The sequence below is a fragment of the Montipora foliosa genome, chromosome 12, assembly GCF_036669935.1.
Source record: "Montipora foliosa isolate CH-2021 chromosome 12, ASM3666993v2, whole genome shotgun sequence".
Lineage (NCBI taxonomy): Eukaryota > Metazoa > Cnidaria > Anthozoa > Scleractinia > Acroporidae > Montipora > Montipora foliosa.
This window is the reverse complement of record NC_090880.1, coordinates 20820558-20832952: the sequence shown is the minus strand read 5'-3', so window position 1 is coordinate 20832952 and position 12395 is coordinate 20820558. Positions and strand designations below refer to the sequence as shown.

At 37.4% G+C, this 12395-nt stretch overlaps 2 protein-coding genes across 3 annotated transcripts in view; one reads left to right on the top strand and one right to left on the bottom strand.

Annotated features, from left to right (window-relative positions):
* LOC137978710 (calcineurin subunit B type 1) overlaps positions 1-7019 on the top strand; it is an 8412-nt gene extending 1393 nt beyond the window's left edge. For both annotated transcript variants that reach the window (XM_068825728.1, XM_068825729.1), the window contains exons 4-6: positions 4022-4081; positions 5115-5299; positions 5774-7019. In XM_068825728.1, coding sequence (XP_068681829.1) covers positions 4022-4081; positions 5115-5299; positions 5774-5821 — 293 coding nt within the window. In that variant the 3' untranslated portion in view covers positions 5822-7019. The remainder of the gene's footprint in view (positions 1-4021; positions 4082-5114; positions 5300-5773) is intronic.
* On the bottom strand, positions 6864-12187 carry LOC137978711 (sorcin-like). Its single transcript, XM_068825731.1, has 6 exons — positions 12108-12187; positions 11860-12006; positions 10463-10541; positions 9930-10045; positions 9534-9601; positions 6864-9237 (listed from the first exon to the last, which is right to left on the bottom strand). Exons 2-4 carry the CDS (start codon positions 11974-11976, stop codon positions 9951-9953), a joined length of 291 nt encoding a protein of 96 aa, XP_068681832.1. The 5' UTR covers positions 11977-12006; positions 12108-12187; the 3' UTR covers positions 6864-9237; positions 9534-9601; positions 9930-9950.
* Between the last annotated feature and the right edge of the window lie 208 nt (positions 12188-12395).

Below are 12395 nucleotides of genomic sequence, written 5' to 3'. Positions count from 1 at the left end.
TATTGTTACGAAAAGTAACCTTCCGTCACCTGTTCCAGAAGGATTTCGTGGAAGACGTTCGAGGGTTCTATTAATTGTGGAGAAATTTATTTCAAATTTTAGTGGTTCCACCCTTGCGGATTTAGTCTGTCTGCTCTAGAATCTGCAAAGTTTCTCGAGAAACTACAGGTGCAATTGTATAGAACGACATAGCATATTGTAAGAGTATCATTTGTCTGTTGTGGAGGAGACGCTATTTTTTGTCAATTATTTTGCAACCATTTCGGCCGAGAGTTGCTTTAAATTATTTTAATATCAAAATTTTAATATTGATTTATTTTTTAAGTAATTTATATTGTATGTGTAGGCAGGAGAGTTAAGAATCTGTGAAAATATGTTCAGTGTTAAAGTGATCACAACACTATCGCCGCTTTTGCAGCGCAACAGAAATGGAAATAATTAAAATCCGTTAAAATGTTTCATGTTTACTGGCACACCGTGTAAATTTATGTTGGTTCAGGAATTGCTTATATTGTATCAGGTGAATAATGCAACAAATAGAAGTGGAATAACCGCGCAGTATGATTTTTCGGGGGGTTTTGAATTGTTAAGTTAACGATTTCTGTTGCAATAGTAAAATATAATTTATTGCCATATATTTTATCTGTCAAAATGAATCATGAATATTTATTTTGGAGACCTTAAATTGAATGTCTTTAAGCTTGTAGAATAAACGTACATGTACATACTACTGCAAAGAGCATCCCCTTGGAGAGATTTTTGTTTAAAATGTCACATGTGTCTAGGATTTTTGAAGCACAAACATTAAATATTTATTAAGCTGTGACACTTCATCTCCAACCCCAAATGGGTGTTAGGTTGCATTACTTACAATATGAGCCATCTTCTTGACCTCCTTTTAAGTGTCGAGAAAAATCAAGCAGTCTCTGTAATTATGTTCCTCTTTGTGTTGAGTTGTGAAAAAAGGGGATTAATACTAATTATTACTGTTGCTAAAAAAGCCAAAAGGTATGTAACTTTTCGTTTACTCATGTGCCAGATTTTGACCCCTTCATAATTAATAGACTAGGAGGTGAATTTTCATTTTGCATTGTATTTGTGCATTTGAATTTAGTTTTGGTTTGAAGGTTACATGTACGTGTATATCAGGTCATCAACGTAAAGTACATTTTCAATTTATCATCACTTTATGTCTCTTGCACTGTATTATTGTTAAATTCAAGGATGCTACTTTTTTCTCGAGTGGCCTTTATGATGACCAGCATATATGAGCGTAAAAAAAACACTGCCATTTAAGTATTATAAAACCTCTTCACAACATCTACATATCTACATGTATAAAAATTGTCACTTTAATAAGATGTGTAACATTGTTTTTTTATGTTTGTAACATACATGTGTAGATAGATGTACATGTTTGAGCAATATGGACATTACTGCTTTATTGATCACATGATGTGTTCATTCTCAAGTGACAACAGTTGAACCACTTGTTTGAATATACAAGTACAGTATTATAATATTTTTTGGCAGCTCAGATCTACGTTTAAGTTATTTGATTACTATTATTATCATTGAAGAATATTTTGCATGAACTGAAAGTAGTCATACAGACCTGTACCTGCAATACTGCCCTTACTTCTTCATAATAAGAACTAACAAACCCCTCCACTCAGCCTTAGCTGGTCAAATGACAGTAAGAAGAATAATGGTGATAATACACAGAGCATTCAAATGTTTGCCGCATATAATACATGCCTCTTACTAACAGAGTTTTAATCCAGGATCCGTAACTCACAGTACGGACCGAGAAAACAAGGTTAGTAAGATATTATTTTATCTCTGAGGTTAATCCAGCACGCAGGCGGGCAAGGAAACTAGTCTAAGTTAAGTGGAAGGTTCAACTGCCACAAAGATTGACGTGTCGAAATCCGAAAAACTAAATCTTCTTGGCTGTTTGAAATAGTTGCTTGCAAGATTCAAACAGTTTTACAACTTTATGTAACAGAAACGACATGAAAACTTGGTTGATAACGTTTTATCAAAATTTTAAATTTAGCGGGCCGTACAGAAGGCCGTACTGTAGAATACGGCCCGCTCATTTAGCCAATCACAAACTACCACTGTACACATGTATTTGTTTTAGGAGACTGGATAACGAAGGCTCTACTAAAGTTAAAAAGATGTGCTTTCATTTGAAAGTGGTACATGTACAGGTGTATAGCATATTCTATACCTTAGAAAATGGTAAAATGAATATTCTCATAGTTGCTAATGCTCTGCACTTCTCTTGAATGGTAGCATGGGTAATAGATACCTGTAGGTAGATGGATAGGTGAATCAATGGATGGGTGGGTGGGTGGGGGGATGGATGCACAGAGGGAGGGAGAGAGGGATGCGCCAACAGATGAATAGGTGGATAGCAAAGCGATCTAACCCCAGTTATTCAAAAGGTGGACAACGCTATCCACCGGATAAATCACTATCCGCTGGATAGCGCAATTTGTTTCACTATGACCTATCCACTGCATAGTGGTTTATCTGGAGGATAGGGCTATCCATCCTTTGAATAACTGGTGCCTGTATTACGGAGTGATCATAGTTTACAGTTCAATCGCTTGCAAAAAGCAGAAGTGTTGACAGTGCTACTGCATATTATGGGAAAGATAAAATTTCTTAGGCAGAAACACATGAAATAGCTTTAAAGTCTCAGTCCCTTCCCTAGTCAATGCAAGGTACATGTGAAAGGATCATCAACATGAGTAATAAAATTAAAATAGTAATTATTTTCCAAAAGGAGAAAGTAAAGTTAGACCATATCAATTTCCAGTTGGTATAAAATTGTATAGCAACAATGACATCATTGAAGTCTGAGGGCCACAGTGTACATGTATAATAGCCAGGCATAGTGCTATTATATTACATGAAATTATTGTTTTTTCATGAAAGAGGAAAACTGGAGTACCCGAAGAAGAACCTGAAGCTGAACATGCAAATTGATCTCACAGCATGCCAAACACACTTGAGTTATATTTTAGAATGTATGCAGTTTTCTACATTTGTATAAGTATGTAATGACAACTTTTTATTTCACTATGTACATGTACATTGTATGAGGAACATGTATCTACATTGATGTAGCTGTGCATTTTCATAGTTAAGCATTATTTTTTCTTAAATCCATAACAAAAATTAATTTGCAGCAGGTTAAAGAATTTGGTTTGCAAATTAATGACAATGTTTTTTGTTATCATGAGTTGAAATTAATTATTTTGTCTAGTTGCATTGTTGTAATAGAGAATGTTTAACCCTAATGGTCTAGATCTAGAGCAGCTGTTTTGTGTGCATGACTATGTTATAAATAAGGAATCTTGTTCATCTGCGGACATTGTCCTTTGACACTCGAATTAATGATAGTTGATGTCAACTGCCCTTTGTTTTGTCTACATGTGTGGTCCTCAATCTTAACTTTTTCATTAAAAAATAAAACTTGAATCTATTCAGCACTAGTGGCTCAAGGCCAGTAAGTGTAAGAAATGTAAAAAGATGGATTATTTAGCCCATAAAAAATGCCATGGTACAATTTAATTTGTGGTAGAACGTTTTTCAAACAAAAAAGTCTGAAGTCACATTCATTGAATATTCATGAAGCGATTCAAAATTTCCAGATGTCATTTTCAATAGTAAATGTTGTTATGCAGCCATAATTACATGTATTATAGTTCCATGAGGCACTGTTTCCTCTATTTCTGCTTTGGCTTTTTATCCAGTGATTGATTATTTTGCTTGTCTCTAAAATCCTCACTTAAAACAAAGCGTAGCTAGCATTGTCTTAAAATAATTATAATTAGTTATTTTGCTCTTGGAAACGTTTTGGTGGCAGTTACCAACTTTCACTTTACAACAATGAGCTGTTGAGTTTTCGTTAAACTAATAACAACTGCAATTTTAGAAATTTGCATTTTATCATCTTTTTTCATTATTTTGTGGTACTCATGTCTTTGATTTGAATCATTATTAGAATTCATAGAAGGAGTATCGCAGTTCAGTGTCAAAGGTGATAAGGAATCCAAGCTCAAGTGTGAGTACTGTGTTTAATCAAGCTGGATCTTTAGCAGTGGTTTTAGTTGACAACTTAATCGAGCTGTAAAGGATGGTGGGTGAGGATGTCCAGGGGCCTCCACTGTGATCGGCTGTCCCCTAGACAGTAAAAGGCTTACATGGCCAGCAACCCCTGAAACCCAGCCATGAGCCCCTAGACAGAGACCTCTAGGCACCTTTCACACTACCATTTTTGAACAGTGGAAACATGGGAGTTGAAGGGGAAGGGGGGGGGGGGGGGGGGCGGAAAAGAAAAGAACTTGTCAACGCTACATGTAAAAGAAAAACTGCACATCACTCCACCATAGTGGCTCAAAAATGGCCACTACATTGAGACAGCTTGACCTACACTAGCCTGTGCAGAAGGTGCTATGAAGCTACATGTACATTGTAACCGTGCTACAATTTAAAAATTGTAGTTGTTGATCTAAACGCACAGAAAGCCAGCCTCTCTTTGTTGTTAATAAATAAAACATGTAACCACATTAAATTGAAGTTGGTGGCTGGTTTGAGAAGAGTAACAGACTTTATCAACAAGGGGCCAAACAGCCCATTTCTAAATACATGTGAGTAAAATTGATGATCATGTTTAGACAACTTCATTGTCAAAGTGAGTAGAGTGACTTTTGTATGACCTTTAAAAAGTGTTCAAACAAATCTTCTCCTTATTCCCGCTAAGGAAACTCCTAATATGGGCTGTAAACAGTTTGATTGCCCAGTCACATTAGTCCATTTCAAATGGCGTCAAAGCAAAATGCCAGATCGCTTTTCAAAAATTTCCCATGGAGAGATGACGTTGTTTGCATCCGCGTTTGTTAAGCTAATGGCAATTTATTTGTGCTCGTTTATTTTTGTTTGTTAGCCAATTAACAGAGGTCATACAGTGCAAATCAATGGCCAAACAGTTTTATTACTCTACAGACTGTGTGGTCTGCTAATTTAGCCAATCACAATGTGCGTACTATCTGAGAGATGTAATACAATGTAATAATTAATTGATTTTTTCCTTTTAGTTGCCTTTAGGATATATGATATGGACAATGATGGTTTCATATCTAATGGAGAACTGTTCCAAGTTCTTAAGATGATGGTAGGAAATAACCTAAAAGAAACCCAGCTTCAACAAATTGTGGATAAAACAGTAATAAATGCTGACAAGGATGGTGATGGAAAAATCTCTTTTAGTGAATTTTGCGCAGTAAGTGTTGTTGATGTTGTATCCCCCATCACTTAAAATAAATTTTATGCGTACTACACTTTTCATATTTGATTAGGGTGTGTTATGTTAACAATAATAATTTTATAATTATTTTATACGAACATACTCAAGAACAGTATACATGTACTTAACACCTGTTGTACGTGTAGTTCAAACTACAGGTGCACATGTATTGCTAGAGAGGTCAGAAGCTGCAAATGTACATGTATTTGTATTTGATGGGGGTTGTGGGTTTGAGCATCAGCCTGTTTAAAACAGGGTCTTAAATGTAATATTATTGTATGTGGAGATTGGCAATGTATATTTTAAAACATACAGAACTTAAAGTAAAATTAATTATCCTGGGTGGGTCATTTCACCTTAAGGTGAAGTACAGTACTGGGCCAGCCTCGTTTTAATCAGATCCTACATGGCCGGTGTTCCTACTGACCTTCCTTCTTTTCTACATTCCAGGTTGTCGGTAATATGGATGTTCACAAAAAGATGGTTGTGGATGTCTAACAAGATCTTAATGAGCAATGGACTTCGCTGAACTATTTATTATTCTTATTTGCAAGCCTAGACATTTTATATGTAAAGAAAAATTGAGAACAGTCTACTTGATCTAAAAAAGTCATTGACAACTGGAATCAGCAGTCATCAGTTTGAACATTGAAGTGAAGGAGATCAGTGCAGGTGGCTTACAAGAGACCTTACTCAATGCATTGGCGAGGTGCATTCAGCTGCCAACTGATTTTTGATGGCAGTTGTCGCACTGTGCTGTGAATGATGCTGCACTGTGCATGTGGAAATCAAGTGTATACATAATGTCGTCACATCTTGGCAGGCCAAATGTAGATTTTTTAAAATTCTTTTACATGTAGCTTAAGCTGTGATCCGGTTCTCGAGCTTTCAGCTTGAATCAGCAAGTTTCATGTTCAATGATGCTACAGGAGACCTCACCCCATTTGTCGAAAGTTCAGATAACTGTATCTGGGGGATAAGTCACTATCTAACCTATCTAACAGTTTGAGTCTGTGCAATGATTTCTGTCAGTACAATGTAATTCATCCCATAACCATGAATGTATGCACACTCTACTCTAGGCACATCTACAAGTAAGGAGGGTGTGTACATACATATGTAGACCTTGGACAACGTTTGACGCAAAGTATATTTTACACTCTGGATAGTGACCCATCCACTGGATAGAGTTACATTGTATACATCCTTTGAACAACTGGGGCCTGGGGCTTTGGGTGCAAACTCTCTTTCTAATGTTGCCAGCGACATTTTGGCCTTTGTCACTTGTACATGTATGACTCACATTGTGACAAACAACTGTAGGCAGCCCCAAACTGTGCTCATTTTTATGTTTGAAGAGTACAGTATGTTCTGTCATCCTGACTCATAATTTTATATACCAAAGCCTCGTTCTACAATTTTATTAGTTGAGTCTTTTAGTTTGTATGTGAAAGTAGTAGTTATCAGAGATTGACGTAGGTTGATGTTAATGTAGTAGAATTGCAGAGAGCAGCACCCAACCTGGAAATGTTTGCTGTAGTTGAAATGCATTCATGTAAACTACTGTATACATTTTTTTTTTTTGGTTTTAAAGCTTTTTAAACGTAAGAGAACCTCTACCTATGTCCCAGCTTATGGAGGTAATGGTCATTGATGTAACAAACTACTTCACAATACAGAAAATAATTCTTTGAAACCAGACTGACAAAGTGGTTTCAGCGATTTTCATCTCAGGGATACATCCATGTCTTTGTTAGCTTAGTCAGGGGCAAATAAGTTGTGCATCCCATACTGGTACAGTGCTGTACCAGTATGGTACAGGGGTTGTGCTCATAGCCTGCATACCAAGCACTAAAGGGGAAGGAAAGAGGGGATTGAGGAGAGGAGTTCCTTCTTTCCCTCTCTTTAGCACTTTCTACACAGACTGAAAAGCTGAAGGCAAAAACACAACATTTTTTCTTTTGTTTTTTTGCAACAATGAAATAATTTTTACTTAAGTATGGGGCTTCATCAGTTTCATTAGAGTACTTGACTATACATTTCTGTAGAAAGATTTAATTATTTCTACATACATGTATGTGTGTCAACAGTGTAAAGGATGTCATGAAATACTAAACCTTTGCACAAAAATTATTAACATCACCCGAAATGGTCTTTCTGAGATCATATTTTTGTGGAAAGGTTTTCTTTGAATTGTGGAAAGTCCAGAGGATGTATTAAATCTTGATTGTTGAAGGTTGCTGGCTTTTGAGAACACGACATTCAGAAGCCGTGTGAAATAACTTACTGGCCAACCGTAGTTGTATAATTATAAATGTGTGGTGAATTTGACGAAGAAAGACGGAAAAATCAGAAAATCTCCAGGGCCCGGTTGTTGGGAAGCCGATTAAGTTAATCCAGGATTAGCGTAAACTTTTGTTTCATGTTGTCAACTTTTTGGTGAAAGTTTCTTTTGCTTATTTTTGTTTTTCAAGATTGACTTCTTCTAATGTAGAGTTTTGCCGAATATCAGCATTGAACAGCATTTGGGAGTAGAGAATAAACTCCTCGGTTAATTTTTGAACTGGGATTACCGTTAATCGGCTTTTGAACAACTGGGCCCCGGTTGATTATCATCCTTATCAATAAAGGGCAAAATTACTGAGCGCTGATTGGCAGAGACGGGGGCCATTTTTTCTTAATCGAGGACATTTTTGGTAATCAAGAGAGGGCTTGATTACCTGTTAATGATTGGTTAATCCGTTGCATAGCAACGTATGAATTTTGCCCTTTATTGATAAACAAGTAATCGCATGAGTCCTCTTACTATTAAGGATTAATTGCACTTGTGTTTTGGAAATTTTCCAAATTGCCCTCGTCGCTTCGCGACTCGGGCAATTTTGGAAAATTTCCAAAACACTCGTGCAATTAATCCTTAATAGTACTCGGCCCCATGCGATTACCTGTACATAAAAGTACGTCTAACATTGCCAGTAGAGCATTTCACCGGCACCGCAGAGGTCATCGGTGACTTGGTTACTAATCCCTTTGAATCCACCTGAATTTTTCAGGTGTCAATAACACAGGGTCTGAATGGGGTTTCGCGTGATCCGTGAATTTATCCCAATCGCCAAACTGAAGGAAAAAACTCTGTGCATGCGCGAATTTGAGACGCGGACGGCAACCGGAAGTGAGCTGTTTTACTTTTAACTTGTCTTCGCACAACGACATTCACATTGCTAAGCATCTTTTTTCTTTTTTCCATTAGACATGATAAGTATAAAAATCTGGGAGACACCAATGTCCTGGTACGCTAAATGTTGTCTTCCGGTTCCCATCCGCGTTTAAAAAACCCGCGTACTTATTAATTAACTCTTTCTTTTTGCGTATTTTCCCTATTTACTGTCGCACGCGTCCGACTGACACTTTTTTGTGTGAGTTTCAAAAACAAAAAAAGATATGAGAAAGGTATTGACTTCGTAAAACAATTTTTTTTTATCTTAAATGTAAACAATGTTTTTTTTCCTTCTGTGCTTCACTCGTCAATTCAACAGTCGGGACACCACACTTTCTTGAGGAACTGATCCAATTAGCTAGACATTCGGACGGTCAGAAAAGACTAAATCTGCGCGTTTCCATTTTTCTGTACGCTTCTTTTCACTCTAATTGCTTTTTTTTTTCTTCCCTTTACTAATATTTGTACAATAGCCATTCTGCGCCATATACTTTATCAATATTCAACAAAAAAAACAACCATTTCAATACTTTCAAACAACCTCCAAGTCAATTGTTCAGTATTCTGTCGATTTTCATGTGGGCTCAGCTCTCTATCTCGGGTTGCTTCTGTTTTGTTTTCTTTCTTGGATTACTCGGTGTGCCCTCATTTTGAAGCGATGTCTTGCTCCATTTCAAACTGTCAAAGTGGATTCAATAAACTGCAAGGAGATTTAAATCAATCATACATGAAAAGAGGCAAACATTGTCTTCGTACAGGAACTTGAACCTACCACACCCATTTACACCAAATGCCGATGCACTGGAAAAAAAACGCAAATGATCAGCCGTTTATGACCGACGCCCCTATTTGTATTCGCGAAACAAATGCATGATGATTTTGCTGGAAAATTGTCAAACATGCAAAGAGAGTTAAGTACTTGCTAACTCTTAACCTTACACATCAATGATAAAATTTGCTTCTCGCCTTCATTGTCGAACACAAAAACCCGCTTACGTCATCAATAGTAAACACTGCTTTGTCCGATCGCCCGCCTCGTTTTATCACGTGTCTTCGAAAAGTATCTGCAACAAGCAAAGTAAATGAGCCAAGGAAACATTACATTGTAGTTGTTTGAAACAGTCACCAAGATGCATAAATTGGTTTTTGGGCAATACAACTTTTAAGAGTAGCTTGTGATGAACATGTTACGGGACACGGTGGTGAGTTTTAGAGTCAGAATGGAAAGGGGTCAATTTTCCATATGTCGAAATATTCTGCTGGAAGTACAATTCAATATAGTTTATTACGATAAAGTGCTGCCAGAAATCAGGGATTTATACTTACATCACGCAAAAGTTGGATACTATTTTATTTCCTTTTTGTAGAAAAGAAACGTTTTGTTCGACTTACCAAACATGACGATTACTCGCACTAAGATCTGTATGAAAATATCAAATGGAATGGTCCCCTTTTGTTGTGGTATCGCAGGATAATAGAACTCAAGGCATTGTTGCTGAGTTGATAACCTAAAAAGAACAAGAAACAGATTCAAAGCTGTCAATAAATGATTCCGCGCAAGTTTCCAGCCGCAGGCCTTTTTTAAAGGTCCTGCCAAGCCTATTCGGGCTTGAAAGCTATAGTTCAGCTTTTCACTGAATACACTTGACAAAATAACTCGATCCTGATTGGACAAGATCAGTACAACTACGCGGGTGAAAACGAGCAACTGAGGACAAAATTGCCGGCAGTAAAATCTGAAGGGGTAGGTGGTACAAATGAGGATACCGGAGCCGAGGAGAAAAGTTCTGGATACCGCTTGCAAGGGCAGAAAGCCAAAGGCACTGTAGAAAGATTTCACTTTCTTGAAACACATTCGTTTTCAAAAATAAGAAAAAAAATCTGGCAGACGAAATAGCAGGGCTTTCGAGAAACAAAACGGTTACCTAAATGGATGAGAGCATCACGAAGCTCGTAAAGATTCATATCTCCACTGTTGTCTTTGTCATACGCATGGAATGTTTCCTGTAAGTACAAGAAATAAAAGACAAACCTTTTTTTCGAAAGCTAAGTTACTTAGTGAGTTTAAAATACACCAAATTGATGTCTTTTAAGCTGCTCTAACTTGATTAAACTCGGGATCAAAGAAGTTCTGACAAGTTCTGGGCAAGGACGCCTGCTAATAAGCAAATGCCAAATGGTGTGACCAGACAATCCAGTTCGTATCAAGTTTTATTTGAGCCAAAAGGGCCGAATGATTTCGTGATATGAAGCTCTCGAAGCAAGACAGTTCAGTTATGGGGTCATCACCAGAAAAGTAATTTATATTATATTGTATCAGCTTTACCAGAATTGGCTTGTCGCTTGAGACTAAAGTTGACAATGCATATGTAAAGAATGTGTGCCAAATGCGTGAATTCCCAAATAAATTTGCTAATCCTGTTAACTCTAATATTTCAAAACACATTCTTGTGGGAATTATTAATAAGATTTTATTCTGGTGCAAGGCGAGCACAATAACTAGGTTTCCATAAGAACAGAAGTCCAAATACAGAATGGTGTCATAGAGAGTCCAGCTGAGAACAAACGCTTGACCTGCAGCTGGAATGCAGTTTAGCAGTGCGTGGTTCCCTTTTTCCTCGATAGAGTGTGTTCCTGTTTGTTTGTTTGTTAGTTATCTGGTTTGCTTTTAATCTTGTTGTGAAAGGTTTATAAAAAAAATTCTTTGGTCAATGAGATTGCAGATAGGAGATATAGGAATGTTATTGCGGTCTATGTGCCAATATGTGATACCTTAGCGCCCAGTATTGCTTCAGAATAAAAGCGGTATTTGGTCCTCCAAGGAGGCTATTCCCGAAAACCTCGATTTTTGATGGCTGCATAAATGTCAGTGACCGGATAAGAAATCTGGCAAATCCGTCGCTCGAAATTGCAGAACATTTCAAAAACGGATTTATCCTCAGCTAAGAGGTGAACGGGTATTGTAGCGGAAACGTTTAAGTCTTCAGTTTATTTCAAAGTGATCAAGAAACATTTTAGTACAGGATACCGTTTGCAATAAAAATGTAACGGAGAGTTTTCTCTACCTCTAGAAAAAAAAATGTTGACATGAAAGCCTTCCCGACTGAACCGGGGCCGCAGGGTGAAATTGAAACCTACAGTTCATAATTATATCAACGTGAATCGGATTTCGGAAAAGCTCATTGGCCCGGATTGAAGAGAAAAGCTAACCTCTTTTTTAAGCAGACATTCAAACCGTTCAAACCAAGTACAACGCATATGAATTGATCTAATCCCAGCGACCAGGACTGCATCGGCTTACATCAAGTTGACAAGGTCTTACCTTCCACATTCCCAATATTGTCCACAGTCCTCTGAACTCGCTGTATCCAAGAGCGCCTGTTTTATCTCTCTTTAGTGAAAATGTCAAGGAACAGTATTCGGCATTTATCAGATCCATCCTTACACCAGCAATGACTTTGCATTTTAACTGCGGTGACCAAAAAGCCGCAGACGTAAAATTAAGTTACTGACATGCGTAATGAATGCAAGGGAATAGAAGTAATTAGCTGACGTAATTTGAACACAAACCCTGAGATTGGCATTGAGCTATCTCTGTTTGTCCACATTGTTAGGATTTACGAGGAGAAACTGAAACGTAACACAACTTTAATCCACTGACTCGGCTACACATCGATTTACAAACGGGATGTATACGAGTGAAATGCTACGACGTACAAAAACCTTCGATAACAAGAGCGGGAACAACAGCGAAAGTCACGTGACACTCCAAGTCCTACACACTAGGGTGGGGTTAGTATAACTATTGATAGGTCCAGTCTCTCAGGCTTCCTTATCATTCTTCCAGAACGAGTACGG

Excerpts from the sequence above, each read along its gene's own strand:
- LOC137978711 (XM_068825731.1), bottom strand. The coding sequence starts at position 11,976 with ATGGATCTGATAAATGCCGAATACTGTTCCTTGACATTTTCACTAAAG. Across the intron at positions 10,542-11,859 it reads CAATATTGGGAATGTGGAAG|GAAACATTCCATGCGTATGA; the intron begins GTAAGACCTTGT and ends TTGTACTTACAG. Across the intron at positions 10,046-10,462 it reads TGATGCTCTCATCCATTTAG|GTTATCAACTCAGCAACAAT; the intron begins GTAACCGTTTTG and ends TGTTCTTTTTAG.